Source organism: Lissotriton helveticus, chromosome 10, assembly GCF_964261635.1.
Source record: "Lissotriton helveticus chromosome 10, aLisHel1.1, whole genome shotgun sequence".
Classification (NCBI taxonomy): Eukaryota; Metazoa; Chordata; class Amphibia; order Caudata; family Salamandridae; genus Lissotriton; species Lissotriton helveticus.
Window position 1 is genome coordinate 40,077,975 of NC_136071.1, and position 17,672 is coordinate 40,095,646.

The following is a 17,672-nucleotide window of genomic DNA, read 5'->3' on the forward strand; positions in this document are numbered from 1 at the left end:
CGCGTCGGCTTACTTCACACAGAATGGGAACCTTTCATGATTAGCAGCGCAAGGAGAAAGCGCGGATGGGAGGGGTGCGGTCGTGTGCCCTTATTGAAGCGCGAAGGCGATTGTTGGAACATATATATATATGTGTTTAACTTTCTTAAAATCTGTTCAATTGCTGTATCTGTTTGAATAAATATTACAAATATTGTATTTTTATTATATTAATGATAATTTTGTATTTACCACAATAAGTATAGGATCACGATATTTTAGACATCATTATTCATGTCACCATATGTTTGTATCACGTTATTTCCAGAGGAGATATTTTGTCAGTGAACCCTCCAAATATAGTCGCATTAATAAAATGGACCATGACCTCCTCCGTACTTTAGAGGCCCTCGTATATCGGGCACTCAGCAGATGCTGCCAAGGCGACATCCTGATGACCGCCACCCGAAAATCTCGCAAAGCTGAGTCTGTCTTGGACTATACCTTTGTTACGAGCTCCCCCTCTTCAATAAAATTGTGAGTTTCAACATGAACACAAGATGTGAGAGTGACCACTCACCCACATCATCAGGATCATGAACTCCAATGAACCAGTACATGCATACGACGTTAGTGGCACTCAGGATGCAGGCTGCCATTAGCAAAGGGTGAGATGGAACACCTCCGCTTTGGCCTGTTATGAGGAGTGGAAACAGACCATCATAACATTAAACTGGGACCATGAAGATCCAATTAGGGCATGGCAAATGACTTTCTCAAAATTCATTAAACGGCCCATGTAGAGATGTCAATCGAGGAAAAATAGAAAATGGTACATTAACACTCCAACGTCGAACAATGGCAATTAAAATCAAGGCCATTAATACTCATCCTGAACCTGCATTTCAAAGTGAAAAATTATGTGAGCTACGTAAAGCATACAAAAATCAGTCTGGTCAGCAGAAAGATCCCAAACAGAACAAGAGTGAATTGACATCGTGCAAGCCAAAAAAGCAATAACGGTAAATCTCTTGGGTTGCTAATCAACCAACCAGATAGAGATCCAACTGCTACTACAGCCGACAATGTCACTAAAGAAACATGGGTGAGGCATATTGAATCCTCAAACAAAATCAAGGACTAAGGTCCTCTTCCATCGCATAATGATCAGCGCACAGTTGCCTTATCCTTCTCTCTGAGTGAAATCAAAGAACAAGTTGAGAAATGTGCAGCACACAGGGCCCAAATGGGCTTCCTACAGCTATCTATAAACAAGACTGTGATTTCTGGTGTGCAGTTTTTCATTTATTCTTCAATTTCTGTCTAACAGAAGGTAGTTCCAGAATGATGGCGTAGCTCTATTTTCCAACTTATATACAAGAAAGGCCAGTATGACTCCCCCGACAGCTATTGCATGATCGCCCTTTTGGGCGTAAAGAGGGAAATGAATTGCATTTAATCAAATCAGTTTCAGAGCTAAATCTAGTACCTTAGATAACTCAGTTGCGCTCTCAATGATTGCTGAGAAATTTATCATCAATAGAAAACAGCCTTTATATTTCTACTTCGTGGATTAATCCAAAGCATTCAATCATGGCAACCGCAACCTCTTATGGAGAAAGCTGGCTGGCTGGAACATACCTGCAAAACTATTATGAGCCATCCAACTTCTATATTCAAATAACTGGACTATCCATAGCTATTTTATGTGGAGACTGGCTTTTCATTATTTTCCTCACAGACAAGATGTTCGATTGAGTTTTTTGACAGGGTGCTAACTTTTCCCTAACTTAAGGCGTGATTGCGAGTGTGGAGGTGCAGGAGCAGGACCGCCCGCTGCCGCACCGCTAAACCAATGTGTGCACCGCCCGCCAGATTATGACTTTTTCAATCACTGGCAGGCAGTTCTTTGGGGTTCCCATGGCATTCATAGGCACTGCCATGGAAACATCGAATGCAGTACCTGCGCGGCATGGACATCACGCCAAACATATTGCTACCTCAGGACCACTGCGCCATGGTTGCAGCGTGTGCAATGGCAGTCCGACTGCCCTAGTTGTAATAGGGTGGTCGAAAGACCGCCACAGCAGCAGCCCTGTGAGTCTAGCGGTTCGTTGACTGCCAGACTTGCAATCAGGCCTTTAATGTTCTGGGTTAATGTTAGAATGCTAACTGCTAACTGAAGGTACACAGCTAGCTAAATGGATCTTAGACCTGAGTATAAATTATGACAAGCAAAGGTGGAAATCCATTTACCAAAGAGTGCACCGAGTGTTTATTGCTTCTCACGTGCATGCACAAGGCCAACGATGATATCAACATTTCTTACAAATAAACCAAGTGTCTGCTTTAGATTCCAGCAGAAAGGAAACATTGCTGCTATATTACTAGTGTGTTGTCTTTGTTGAGTAGATTTTGACAGAAATTTTTTAAATACAGCTCAGAAATATTTGAACAACAAATGCTATTTTGAGATAAAGTTCTAACATAACTATTTTTAAGGATCAGTGAGAAGCATTATCTGTATGTGGGCAATAAAGAGACTATCTGTTGGTACTCTCGATGGTTAAAGATATTTTTGCTATTTTTGAGTGCATTTGTTAACTATCTTATTACACTTCAGTGCCAGGCTTGATAAAAATGGTACTGGGTTGCCTTCACTTAAGTGTTATGGAAGTCTGCCACAGTGCAACGGTTGTTCTTAAAGAAGTGAGTTTTTTTGTATTGATTCAAATATATTAAAGGTGTAATAAAATGCAACAAAAATGTAGAAGATATACCTGATTAACAGTCTGCCCCTTGGTGACAAATTCATTGCCAACCTTCACTCTTGGGTAGCACAATGCTTTTAGTAAGTCAGCCGAGTTCAGACCCATCAAATAAGAAATCTTGTCAGCAACTGCAGGTAGAAAGAGAGTCTGTTACGGTCTTTTCCTTCATCATCTAATTTTACAATTTGCGTACACACTTTAACATTAAACATTAGAATGTTGTCCATCACAATGCAACATGTAATCGTATACAGTGCTTTGTTACTTTTAAAGTTAAGACAATATAATATCCAGAACACACATACAAAGAATCAGTCTCCATTTACACATCACTGACAGATATAAGTGCATGGTTAGACTACTCCCATATTAAATAATCCAGACTGGAGCAGGTTATTGCATGAACTGTCCCAGTCATCACAGCCATGGAGCCATTGGATAGACTAGAACATTATTAGAAGCCTCCTGCATATGTCTCACAAATGTGTGAGGACCAGTAAGATGTTACAATGGTAGTTGCTAAACAGCAACCCCATACATAACAATAGCAACATATATTTGATAAATATTTGCATCAGCGGCTGTTTATTACACTCTCCAGTTATGTGCAGAAAGCCTCACACAACATGTCTAGTCTGTTTCCTATCTGCATGCACAGCACCCAATTTTAATCAGAAACAGGAAAACCTACAACTAACATGCTTTCAACCATGAACCTAAGGGGCACCAATGATGCAACTGAAGAATCTCCCATGTCCTTGTCAGGGCTACAAAGCCCTATGTAAATTAGACATAGCTGAAAAGAGACTTCTAGCTGCAGATTCCTTACCTTAGGATTATCCGCAGGTGTCCGTCTGTATCCTGAAATGTGCTCATGAGCAGTACCTCTGCACATGGGTAGATGGCATTGTTCGGCTCCACGTGGTATTGTCACCCACACTGGGAGTGACATGTGCGGTGCTCATATAGGCCCCAACCCAGCGTGCTAGTGTCAGTTCTGTTATTTCCATACCATTCATCGCAGATCCGGATAGAGCTAGCCCAGTCATTTTTTGATTGACCTTTTTCAACTTATTGTCAAAGTCTTTTTGACAATCGTTTTCTGGCATAGCAGAATGTCAACTTGGAAGACCAGCTACGAGCCCTGTGGCACCTACCACAGTCAGATGTTGGTGATGTACCAGCATCTGGTCCCCAGAGCATGACCACGATGTGAAGACCTGCGTTGACTACCATGCCATGCATCACAAAAGCCTTGAGAGAGTGCTCTCTCAAGTTCCTTGCCACTCAATGTGCGACGCCGCAATGGTCTCTATACCCGATCAAGAGGAAGGTCCTGGGATCAGTCCCAGAGCTCAAGATCCTCTTCGCACAAGATCCTCTTCACACTCAAAGTCATCCTCAGGTAAGGCCAGGAGAAACAAGAAAAGTAGTAAGTCGAAGAAGTCTTTGCCCATCCGTCAAAGCCATCCGACGAGATGAGGGAGAGTCGTCATTTGAGGCCTGGCTGTGTGGTTGAGCCTGGGCTGCCTCTGCACTTCCCCGAGTTTCCCAGAGCTGGAGTGACCCCCGCCCAACTCTGTGAGTTCTATGCGGCCATGCACCTCCTATTTGGGTGGCCCGTTCCTGCTTGCGCACCTTCAGGCTCCGCTGGTTCAGGTTGGACCTGCACTGGTTCTCCGCTGGCAGCTCTATCCCTGGCTCTAGTCAGGACCCTTGGATCCACGGATCGATCCGGACCAGTGCTAGTCATGCCACCTCAACATTCCACAATGCCTGTCCCAATTCTCATCCTCAATTCCGACACGGAGCCGGAGAGGCATTGGCCAACACCGGCGCTGACTGGAGCCATGTCTTCCAGGCCAGAGCCTGAACCCTATTCCTTTGGGCCGTGAGGACGGAGTAGGTGTAGGGGTCAATGACCTTGAAAAATACCAGTCCCTAGTCCCTTACATGAAATGGTGTGAGGATTTGGCAGATGCCAGTGGACTGGATACCTCTACAGATGCTGACATGGTCTTTCCTCCTAACGTTGCTATGGATGATAGACTTGTTTTTGTTATGGTAGTGAGAAGGGTGGTGAGGTCCTGGACCTTAGCCTACCCTCAGTGGCAGTCAAGACTATTGCCTTGGCAGAGGTGCTTCAGCCGGGAGTGACCCCCTCAGAACTGCTTCTCCATTTAATGAAGTCCTCATGGACGTCCTACTTGGGACTTGTCCTGTGAACAGGATGATTGTCACTTCCACCGTTCCACCCAAGGGGACTGAAATTTCCTCATGCAACACCTTAGCCTGGAGAGCATGGTGGTGCAAGCTTCCATCTCCTATGTAAATCCACCAGATAGGGAATGGACACCTTAAGAAAGAAAATGTTTCTTCCACCAGTCTGGCACTGTGGTCTGTGAACACCATATGCCTTTTGGGCTGTTACTTCCTTGCACTGTAGGGTTCGGTTGCACAGGTGCTGCCCATGGTCCCGGAGAAGTTCTGGGCCCCACTCTCCCAAGTTGTTGCAGACAGGAGAAATGCAGCCAAGTTCATGATCCGATGTGGTCTGGAAATTGACCGACTCGCTAGGCAGAGCGGTTTCTTCGCAATAGCCTTACGGCGTCATGCCTGGCTCTGAACGACTGTCTTTTCCAGGAATGTCCAAGCATCTCTTATGGACATGCCCTTTGATGGGCAGGTCCTTGGGCCTTTCCATGCCCCCTCACCAACCCCAGTCTGCCTTCCACTCCTTTCGTGACCATGAAAGGGGCTTCAGCTGCATGATTACCCACCCACCACCACGGCGCACAAGTTTCCCAGCCTCGGCATGGTGCGCATGTGGTACCCACAGACCCCATGGGTCGGGCAGTCAGAAGTCAGGCCAGTTCACCAGCACCCGACAGCCACAGCATCCAACCCCCTATAGTTTTCCCTCTTACCCTCATGGGCACCCAGTGGGAGGCAAAATACGCCATCACCTGCCCCACTGGAGGTCAATAGCATCAGACTGCTCGGTTCTTCATATTGTCCGAAGGGGCTACTCCCTATCCTTTGTTACCTCCCATCCATCAATGTCACCCACTTGCAGCAGGCTGACGGAGGACCATCTCTCCTTGCTCTTCCAGGAAGCGATGACTGTCTTGGCCAAGGGAGCCCTAAAGAGGGTGCCAATGCCAGAGTAGGTTGTGGTTGCTATTCTCGCTATTGTCTGGTGCCCAAGGAGGACAGAGGCCTTTGTCTTATCCTAGGCCTGTGAGCTTTTAATTTCTTCCTCAAAAAGAAGAAGTTCAAAATGCTCATGCTCGCTCAAGTTCTGTCCAAGGCATGACCCGGTAGACTGGATGATAGCGCTGGACTTCCAGGACGCATACTTCCACATCCCGCCCTGCCTGCCTACAGGCACTACCATGGATTCACTGTAGTCTACTAGCACTTTCAGTTCGCTGTGCTCACTTTCGGCCTTTCCAGCGCCCCTCAGGTGTTCACCATGGTGGTTGGTGGTAGTTGCAGCTTATTTGAAGAGAGCAGGGGTGCCAGTCTTCCCCTATCTTGATGACTAACTGTTGAAGATGAGCTTTCCACAGGCTGTAGTCCTCCCACCTCCAGACTACAGCCAACCTCCTACACTCACTGGAGTTCACTATCAATGTGCCGAAGTCACACCTGACTCCCTCTTAGGCACTCACTTTCATCAGAGCTCTCTGGACATGGGGCAGTTTCAGTGATATCCTCGCAAATGGTGAATCCAGGATATACAGGCTATGCTACTGTTGTTTTATCCTCTATCCTTGATTTCGATGAGACTGACTTTGAGGCTGCTGGGCCTCATGGCCCCCTTCATCCTGTTTGTGACTAGTGCTGAGATCAAAATTACGTTTTGTGGGTGGAGTTCACAGAGTTTTTGCTACACCGCCTACGCCTTGTAGTGGAGTTTACCAGCACTCACGCGACTTATTGACTTCTGAAGACCGACATCCCTCTTCATCCAGGGGCATATCTAGTGGTGTTGTGGTCCATTTCCTTCTTCCACAGGCAGGGCTCATTAGACCAGTTTCGAGGAAATGAAATGGAGGTGACACTCACCCCTGTCAGCTGTGCTGGTCGGCTTGTGGGAAAAATTGAACCTTTGCTACAAGCTGCAGTATGGATGTGCAGCAGCCGGAGTGCTATTCAGGTGAACCTGAGATGCAGATTCCGCCCAGAATGGACACAGTAGTTGAAAGTGTATGAGGAAGCTGCAGTGACTGCAGGCACCCCGGCAACAAGTGGGGAGGCTTGCTCGTGGAGGAGGCATGACGGGGACTATGGTCAGTTCATGAGAGGGCCAGTCGTTTAAATTATCCTCACACTCTGTTTTCTTGCTGTTATTTATTTGTCTCTGTGACAAGCGCTGTTTTTATTTGAGGTGAGCCCGGCTGCCTGATCAGCTGATTGTGGGGGATCGGAGGCTGCTGAAGGGGTTAAAGTGAGCTGCGAGTGCCAGCCTCCTCCACATGATGTGCTGGGTGCTACATCAGCCTCACCACGGGGCGAAGCAAGTGAGGGGGAAGACTTTCAGCGGGGCACAGGCAGTGCTGGTCTCCTTGCTGCACTCTGAGTTGCAGGGGGACTCATCGCACTGTCCGCAGGTCAACCAAAATGCACCGCGGGTGGAAGGACCTAGGCAATGTGTTGGCTATCGTTCTGGGGCACTGGGGCTTTAGTGCTGCAGAATACAGTCACAGCTTCAGCTCTTACCAGAAGTCACACAGATACACCTCGCTGGGCACAAAGAATGGAGGCATCCACATAATAACATGTTTTAATCCACTGAGTTTTTATGCAACTCTGCAGGATTCGGCATAGTCTAACTCCGTGAACTCCGTCCACCCCTATTTGTGACACATGAGCGCTGTCATATGCGAGCTCTGGAGTTAGACCTGAAGTTCCAGTGGGTGCAGAATCTCCAATGTGGTCCAGATCTCGGGGGTGGGGGGGAATTGTAAAAGATCTGTCGTGGTGATTAATGAACCACGATTGGGTCATTGGGAGACCCCTTTCCCTTCCCCAACCAGATCTTACAGTAGTGACAGTGGTGACAGATGCATCACTCCTGGGATGGAATGGTCATCTGGGAGAGATGGAGATCAGAGGCATGTGGTCTTGGGCGGCGTCTGAACTCCACATCAATCTTCTGGAGCTCCTGGCAATTTGGCTGGCATCAAAAGCCTTTCTACCCTCCATCAAGGGAAGGCTAGCACAGGTGTTCATGGACAACACCCCTACCATGTGGTACTGCAATAAACAGGGTGGGGTCGTGGACCCTTGGTCAAGAGGCCCTGCACCGCTTGACATGGCTGGAACATCAGGGCATATCCATGGTGGTTCAACACATGGCGGGCTCTCTGCACACCAGGGCGGACTAACTCAGTCAAAGATTCCTAGAGGATCACAAATCGCATCTGCATCCAGAAGTGGTGAAAGGTCTCTTTCAGCAGTGGAGTGAGCCATGATTGGATTTGTTTTCCTCTGCCGAGAACACGCAATGTCATCAGTTCTGCATGCTGGAGTTTCCAAGGCGGCTCTCACTCTGAGATGCTTAGTGGAGCACCAGTGTCCTGTATGTCTTACAGCCAATACCACTCCTGCCCAGAGTTCTCAAGAAGATTGGGAACGACCAAGCCCAAGTCATCCTTGTGGTTCAGGACTGGACTCAGAGTTTTGGCATCCCGACCTGTTGAGCATGGCCATCGGTCCTCTGGCCAGCGCTGCCTCTTTGGTAGATTCTACTGTCACAGCATTAGGGGAGAGTTCTCCACCCAAATATGTCAACTCTCCACCTTAATATGTGGAATTGAGTGCTGGCAGTTGACAGCTGTTAACCTTTTGCCCAAATCTTGGCAGGCTGGCATCCCTCTGCCAATACTGCATAGGCCTGCCATTGGGGTAAGTTTGTGGAATTGTGTGCAGAGAAACAGGTTGACCCTCCTTCTGCTTCACTATCTCAGGTTTATCTTTTCTCTTGCCCAGCAGGGCTCTGCTTCGGGCAACTTGAAGGTCTATCTTTCTGCCATTTCAGCCTTTCTGCGGTGCCAGGTCAGCCAACCCTCTTTAAATCCCCTGTTGCAAATATGTTCTTGAGAGGTGTGCAACACATGTTTCCACCTTTGCTTTTTATCATGCCTCATTGGGACCTTAATCTAACCCTAACTTTTCCAATGAAGCGATTTTTGAGCCATTGCACAACTGTCCTCTCAGGTTCCTTACCATCAAGGTGGCCTTCCTGGTGGCAATAACATCTGCCTGAGGGTCAGTGAGCTTTAGGCTTTGTCACCTAAAGCCGCCAAACCTGAACATCTACCCAGACAAGCTGGTTCTATGCACTAGAGCTTCTTTTCTGCCGAAAGATGTCGCTCCCTTTCAAGTAGGCCAGTCCATCACCTCCCTAATTTTTCACTCTGCCACATTGCTCCAAGGAAGAGGAGCGACTTCACCATCTGGACCTAAAAAGAGCGTTGCTGTTCTACCTTGACGGCACAAGAGAGTGTTGGGGGGGTATGTCGGAGCTAAGAAGGGAAAAGCCGTACGGAAATGGACCATCTCCCGATGGATCATAGTCTGCATTGCGATCTGTTATGCACCGGGCAAAAAGCAACTCCCTGAGCCCTGAGGGTTTGCATGCTCATTCCACTAGAGCGAAGGCTGTGACCACTGCATTAGCATGCTGAGTTCCGGTTCTGGATATCTGCCAGGAAGCAATGTTGGCTTCTATACACATGTTCATGAAGCATTACTGCCTGGACAGTTAGGTTTGTCAGGATCTGCACTTATCTAATTAGGTCCTGCAGGACTTTCTAGTATGAAACAGTTTTGCAGTCCCACCTCAGGGTGGGTATTGCTTGGGTATCTATTCCAAGGTAAGGAATCTGCGGCTAGAAGTCACTGTCACATGAACAAGTTACTTCCCTTCTGTAATGCCTTATCTGGTAGAGACTCTATCTAGCCACAGATTCCTTACCAACCCACCCATCTCCCCCGCTCTGCAAATGAATTTCTAGGGACAAGGCTATTCTACTTTCAGGGCCCTAGTTTTCCACACAAGTGGTCTGTGCTCTTCGTAGATTTGCACTCTTGGTATGGAAAGTCACGAAAGGAAACTGACGTAAGTTTGCTGGTGCAGGGCCTGTATGGGCACCACGCACATCACTTCCGGTGCTGACAAAGCTGGTGACGCCACGTGGTGATGAATGATGCGCAGGGTACTGCTCACAAAACAATTTCTGGATCTTGTCTGAAAGCCTGGAGATAATTCTAAGGTAAGGAATCTGCGACTAGATAGAGCCTCTACCAGATAAGGCATTACCGAAGGTAAGTAACTTGTTCACCAAGGAGCTACTTTCTCAACAGTCGAAAAAGTGTTTAAGTATGAGGTGGGTGTAACTGGCATAACTCGTGTAGCATTATCACACATAATTGCCTGGAATTCCGTGAGATTACATGGAATTAAGTGTGGGAAGAGTTATTCTGCGTTTAATGCAATTGCTTAGCTCAAAAATCCAAATGGACACAAGGGGCCACATTTGCACTAAGAAATGGAGCTAAATTCAATAGAACATGAATAGTGAGCGTGAACGGCCACTTGTGCTTGCTAAATGTGCACTTGGGGTAGGATTTTCCCCCAATTTACAGCATTTTGCTCTGTTGTCTTAGCCCAAAATGGACGTGAAGATGCTTATTTTCACTAGAAAACAGAGTTAAATGCAGCAGAACACCAATAGCGAGTGCAAGCAGCTGCTCATATCTGCTAAACGTGCTCTTCCTGTAGGAATTTTCCCACTGAAAAATGCAAGCAGAAGTAATCGCGTAATTATCTGTAATCCGCATCAGTGAGTAACATGTAATTACCAAAATGACTCTGGAGTAATTGAAATTCAGTGCAGGCCTAGTTTTAGGCCTTGCAAGGAGTACAGAATGCCCTTCATAAATACCAATGTAATATGATTTGTTTAGAATAAGTAAGAAGTGAAAATGTTATACTTGTAAAATCCTCTGCTATCCTTTGTGGGTTTTACATATTATTTTCTTTCTTTGTACAGTAAAGTAATATTGTGCCTCTTTGTCTGCCTGTCTTTGTATCCTATGCCTCTTCCTAAAAAACATTTTCCTCTTACACTGTAAATCACTCTGCTTTCTGCCTCTATGTAGCGTTTCAATTTCAAACCCATCTCACCGTGTTTTGTTTTTTAGGTCTCGGCTAGCGTAAGACTGCGCACATGCGCAGTCTCGCTAGCGAGACTTAATGACATAGAGTGAGTTTCACTAGTGAGGTTAAGCCCCGCCCCTCTTTTCTATTGGCTGACTTCACTGTTCATGACTGGGTTCCTTGGCTTCCCTCTGCTGTAAAAGATTTGTTATCTTTATGGGGCCTGCCCCATAAAGATTAGAAACCTTTTACAGCAGAAGGAAGTCAGGGGAAGAGAAAAGTCGACGTCACACAACCGCTTTCTCCTTCCCTGTCCTCGTTTTGAGCTCCCCTGCTCGCTGCTCCTCCTCCTCTCCCTCGTGTCCCCTCCCTTGTTTCCCGTCTTCCTTTCCTTCCTTGCTCCTGTTACCTCGCCCACCGTGCTTGCTCTCCTCCCTTCTCCCCTTGGCTCCGCTATTTACCTTCTATCCATCCTCTCCTCCCAATATTGGTTGGTTTTGCCCGTGTTTCGATCTGTACAATCCATCGTCATCCTCTTCGCATGTCAGCCGAAGGGTTACAAAAACCCAGGAGAAGGTGTCATGGGGGATACTCTACATGTTTCCGCAACCTCATTGAACACCAATTGTCCTGTGGTCCCAGGGTTCCTGCGGGAGTGGTGGTGGGTCAGAAGAACAATATATCCAGCGCTAGGGAAAGGCGGTGCTACTGGCCACGACTCGTGCAGGCACCGGCTGCTTGATGGGCAGCCGCTTGGATTCACAACGCTGGCTGTGAGTACGAGGGGGCAGGGACTGCTTTGTTGACATTTAATTTGGTGTACTGTCAGCCAAAATGGTTCTGAGAAATATGTATGTCTCCTCCATTTTCCACATGGCTGGTAGTTTTAGGCTTGCGTTCATAAGCGCACGTTTTTTGCAGCCTGGCGACTCGCAGCAGCGTGGCCTCGTCCAGGGAGGCGGATGAGACCTGCGGGGTGCTCCGCTGGCGGGCCGGGGTGGTCAGCGAATAGGTACATTTCCTGTGTGCCGGATCGAGCAACTCCTCTCTGGAAAGGCGGCAGTGGTGGAGGGGGCCGAGGCTGGCCCCACTGGGCGGTCGCTCCATGCACATGTAGCCATTCATCTCCCGGCCGGGGGTGGGTGGCGTCTTAGCCACAGACTACTAGGTACTGCTGCGTGGTGGTGGTGCAGGACCCCAGCGCGCAGACAAGGTCGCCCTGCGTCTACAGGGCTTGAGCTGTACTCGTCCAAGGACATGAAGCCGGAGTCGCTGGGCGAACAGGAGGTGGAGGCACTGCAACTGGATGGTCGAGGTGCGGTGCTGCTCTCCGAGCCATGCCCGCTGCTGCTGGAACACAGTCTGATTGGGCTGGCAGCAGAGGGTGGCGAGCGGGGAACTGGCATTGACATGGAGCGGCTGTGCTGCAGGGCTCCGGGGGGCAGCAGACGAGACTGTGGGTAGAACAGCGGGCGAGGTCCCGCCATGGTGTTAGAGCGGCTCAGATGCGTCTTCAGGGCCCCAGGGCTCAGTATGACCACCCAGTCCCCCTCGCTGGCCGTGCACACCCGTGCGCAGGGAGCACTGGCGGGTGGCATGGCAGAGGAAGAAGAGTCGGTGCGTGTCTGGCGGGTCGGCAGCCCCGTCTGGCTGGGCGGCGGGTGGCTGTGGGTGTGTCGCCGGGGAGCCGGCACGCTGATGGGGGTCGACTGGCTCTGGCTGCGCTGGCGCAACTCTTGTCCCAGCAGAAAAAAACATTGGCAAAGCCAGTAGGCCTCACCAACATAAGAGCTATTGGCTTTGTCAATGTGATTGTTTTAGCCATGTTGTACAGTGTGACTCTGTGTGTGTGTGGCTCTGTGTGTGTGTGGCTCTGTGTGTGTGTGTGGCTCTGTGTGTGTGTGTGTGTGTGTGTGTGTGTGGCTCTGTGTGTGTGGCTGTGTGTGTGTGTGGCTCTGTATGTGTGCGTGTGTGGCTCTGTGTGTATGTGTGCGTGTGTGGCTCTGTGTGTGTGTGTGTGTGGCTCTGTGTGTGTGTGTGGCTCTGTGTGTGTGTGGCTCTGTGTGTGTGGCTCTGTGTGTGTGTGTGTGGCTCTGTGTGTGTGTGGCTATGTGTGTGTGTTTGACTCTGTGTGTGTGTGTGTGGCTCTGTGTGTGTGTGTGTGGCTGTGTGTGTGTGTGTGTAGCTCTGTGTGTGGCTGTGTGTGTGTGGCTCTGTGTGTGTGTGTGTGTCTGTGTGTGTGTGTGTGTGTGGCTCTGTGTGTGTGTGGCTGTGTGTGCGTGTGTGTGTGTGTGTGTGGCTCTGTGTGTGTGTAGCTATGTGTGTATGTGTGGCTCTGGTTGTGTGGGTGCAAATGCAATAGGTCTCGCATTTGCGAGAGATTAAGCTATTGGCATTGTAAATTACAATGCCATTTATTTATCTATTTTCAAAACCAACACATAAATAAAAATGTTGTCATTTACAATGCCAATAGCTCTAACTTTTGTAAAGGCGAGACCTATTCAATAGGCAGACTCTAGTTTTAATTACTGGGCGATACAGTTGCATTTTAATATCTGAATATTTTCTCTTTGCTAAAGTGTATATCATGCCCTACCTTCTGTGCCATCGGGCTCGGCCTGCTCCTCACGCTGTTTCTGCTTGAATTTCATGTTTCCGTGGTGCATGACTGCTCCTGTCAGCTTGTAGATGGCGAGCTTCTCATCTTGGTTGAACCCCAGGATGTCAATGGCACTCTGTGATGAAACAGGGGTCGCATTTTATGAATGATCCTATTTAGTAAGGGGAATAACTATGTATTGTTTTGCAGTCCTTGCTTTTAGTAATTTTAATTAACAATGCAAGGCGAGCTGTGGTTAATGTAACTCACATCAGTAGCCATCAGCTCCTCTTCGTCATCAATGCTCTTCACCGCAATTTCACCCTGGCTGATGGTTGGGAAGTCATATGGGTTAGTGGTAATGAGGAGGATTTCTGTTGAGGAGAAAGAATATGAGGAGTCAAATGTTACAATAGGCCCTTGCACATGACACGGCAATGGCTATCTCGGTGCGAAGTGCTTGAATTCCCTTCTGACCTGTGACTAAATGTTATCTGTATCTAAAAATATAACATTTTACAGCTTAAGTTCTATATTCTTTAGCAGCTTTATTTAGCGACATCATTAAGTGTTTTTATTCCTAAACAATGTTGATGATGTTATATGACAAAATAATATGTCAGCCATCAAGATTCAAGCACCCTTCCAATTTAAACAGCTTTATGATTCGAATACTAAATATTTGGTTATGGTATCCCTTATATATGGCTGTTATGGGTGAGTATCAAGCAGCAATCAACATCAGCAGAACAAAATGACAAAAACAAATCGAAAAAAAGACATAGGCCCTCATTATGATATCGGCGGGACTGCCACTGACAAAGCCGTCGGTGGCAGACCCACTGACATCTAGGGCAGCGGTCCAACCGCTGGACAATACTGACGGTAGGAGCGCAGTGATCAGGGGTAAGATCGCTGCCTCTGACAGACTCAAGGAGCCAGTCGGGTGAAAGTCAGACTGTAATCCCTACAATGCAGGCGGAGCCTGCGCAGGCACCACAATAGGGATTATGATGTCGCTTTCCTTCAGCCTTTACATGACAGAATGAAAGGGCTTTGGGGGACCCCAAGCATGGACCCCGTCCCCGTGGGCCACTTCTAAGTGACCAGGGGGGGCACATGTGGTGCTCCCTCAAACATCCATGCACAGTGCGCCAGGCATAAATAGGGTGCTACAAAGGTATATTAAAATAATGGAAGATAAGTATATATAGTTAATTATAAATGTACAAATTATATACATATGTAAATATATATGTATATATATATATGTGTGTGTATATATACATATATATATTTATATCTATATGTATATCTCTATATGTATATATATATATATATATATATATATATATATATATGTGTGTGTGTGTGGTATATTTACTAAACTGCGGTTACAGGGACTTTATAGGTTAGGTTCAGATGTTATACACACAAAAAACAGAGAAATTCAGCTGTTATAGTTACCTGAGCTAGCTATAACTTACGCCGGCCGCAATGCACGGCTTATTACCTTACATATTACATCACTTACAACATGGTCAGTGGCATCACTGATGACATCATTCAGTGCGTGTGATTGTTTCTTAAAAGTTTCTGACACTAAAAGATATATACTGAGCTACTGCATAGGTTAAATTACTTTTCTTTCTGTGCTACTGAGTGTTAGTATTTCTAGCATAGTTCATTTGAACTATAATCCCATTTTTAAAGCGGGTGTACTATTTAAGAGTGATCTAGCCGCTGCACTGGCACCTGTCCCCTGCTGTTCTATGCATATTGTGGTGCTTTGTGACAGTCTAATCTGTTCATTGAGACTTTACTCCACAGTGATGGTTGAGTATAGATCTGTTTTATGACATACTAACCCCATTGCTTAGACCTCTCTCCTTTGTGGTGAATGAGTGTAGTAGTAGTTTGCAATAAACGTATCTGTTCACTAAGACCACTGTCTAGGGCGGTGGCTCAATGTAGTAGTGGTATGTAACAGACTGGCCTCTTTGCTGACACCTTTCTCCAGTCTGAAGAATAATTTTACTAGTGGTTTGTGACACAGTGGCCTGTGTGCTATGACCTCTAAACTGGGTGTGTTCTTTAATGGTTTGTATAAAACTGAGGTCTGCACTAAAACCTCTTTCCAGGTTGACAAATGGTGTTGTTGTGGTTTGCGATAGACTAGCCTGTATGGTTAGATGCCTTACTTCGGTCATTAGTGTTCAGAGTAGTAGTTTACAAGAGACAGGACTATCGCTGAGAACGTTCTCCTGGGTGATAAGTGAGTGTAGTAGTTGGAAAGGTTACAGTGAGCTCTCCGCTGTACGTCTCTCAGCTGTCTCCTTTTCTTATTAAAAAAAATATATATTTTCTGAAACATATTGGAGTTTAATTTTCTGGATGATTTCATCAGTGATGTCATCCGTGATGTCATTTCAGATGTCATTATTGATGTCACTGACCATGTCATGAGTGATGTAATATGTGTGGTCATAAACAGTGGATTACGGGTGTGTTCGTTGTAGTTAGCTAAAGTTATATAACTGCTGAATTTCTACGGCTTTGTGTGTGTAAATTCTGAAACTAACTATAACGTCCCAGTAAACTTGAATTTTTTCAGTGAATTTCTAAGGTTTTTTAAATTATATTTTCTAACTATAACATCCCAGTAACTTTAGTTTTTTTCAGTTAATTTCTATGAATTTTAAATGCTATTCCCTAACTATAACGTCCCTATAACCTTTGGTTTTTTGTGTGAATTTCACTGTTTTTTAAATATAAAGTGTACTACACCCAGTTGAACTGACCCATAAGTTCAATATTCTAATATACATTTTCACAAGTTTATGAATACATTTTATTCACACATCTATTCTTATCATATATTTTAAAACTCACAAATAAAAAATCCAGGCAACGTAAGTCGTTTTTCTAAAAATGTAATGCACCAAGTCTTTCTTTTTTTAATTCATCTTACGGATCCGCTGATCCGTTCCCAACCAAAAGCACACATTCATTACCAAAACATTTTATACAAACATATGCTGTTGCAATTTCTTAAAGTGTATAACTGCCTGTGTGTGGGTGTGAGTGGCTGTGTGAATGACTGTGTGGGTGTGTGAGTGGCTATATGGGTGTTTGAATAGCTGTGTGGGTGTGTAAGTGGATGTGTGAGTGGCTGTTTGGGAGTGTTAGTAGGTGTGTGAGTGGCTGTGTGGGTGTGTGAGTGGTTTTGTGAGTATGTAACTGTGACTGTGTGAAATGTAAAATGTGACTGTGTGGGTGTGTGAGTGGCCAGATGGGTGTGTGAAAAGGGATGTGTGAATGGTTGTGTTGGTGTGTAAGTGGGTGTGAGTGGGTGTGTGCGAGTGGCTACATGTGAGTGGCTGTGTGAGTGGCTGTGTGGGTCTGTGAGTTGTTTTGTGGGTGTGTGAGTGGCTGTATGGGTGTGTAAATGGTTGTGGGTGTGTGATTTGTTGTGTGAGTGGCTGTGTGAGTCTGAGTGGATGTGTGAGTGGGTCTGTGCGTCTGTGAGTGTTTGTGTGGGTGGTTGCATGGGTGTGTGAATGGTTGTGTGGCTGTGTAAGTGGGAGTATGAGTGAGTGTGTGAATAGGTGTGTGGGTATGTGAGTGGGTGTATGTATTTTTTCATTTGGGTCTGGATCTGTGGATCTGCCGCAGAGCACACAGGGTGTCGCATTGAGCACCGCGCTGGTTCCACAGACCTACGCACGCTAAAAAATACATGTTTTGATAATTTCATGCCCATGTGGGGTTCCTCTACTCTGACCCCTTCTATTGCTTTTAAATTGTATTCCCTCCCCCCCTCACCCCCGGGAATTGAGTCCCAATGCCTAAAATGGCAGCCGCAAATTTCTTCTGTGGTTCGGGACAACCAATAACGGCATTACTGTTGGCATTTGGCACTGTTGATCTGCCACGGTCGATCTGCGTCTCTAACTATACATAAATATTTTCACTTCAATACCTCCAAAACTACTGAACAGATTTACACCAAATGACTGAAGTGCACTCTTTCTGCTAAATTTGGTGTAATTCTGTTCAGCGGTTCAGGCTGTAGTTGTGTCTAAAATCCAAATGAGAAATTGCATGGGGTAACACACAATTTGGGGTCCCCCTATTTTCTCAGCCCCTG

At 46.5% G+C, this 17,672-nt stretch overlaps 1 protein-coding gene across 1 annotated transcript in view; it reads right to left on the bottom strand.

Moving 5' to 3' along the window:
* The window catches only part of LOC144785334 (uncharacterized), a 148,558-nt gene that overhangs the window by 121,486 nt on the left and 9,400 nt on the right, over window positions 1-17,672 (bottom strand). Inside the window, exons 9-11 of the mRNA XM_078664298.1 lie at window positions 13,793-13,896; window positions 13,520-13,658; window positions 2,760-2,878 (exon numbers count right to left, since the gene is read on the bottom strand). Coding sequence (XP_078520424.1) covers window positions 2,760-2,878; window positions 13,520-13,658; window positions 13,793-13,896 — 362 coding nt within the window. The remainder of the gene's footprint in view (window positions 1-2,759; window positions 2,879-13,519; window positions 13,659-13,792; window positions 13,897-17,672) is intronic.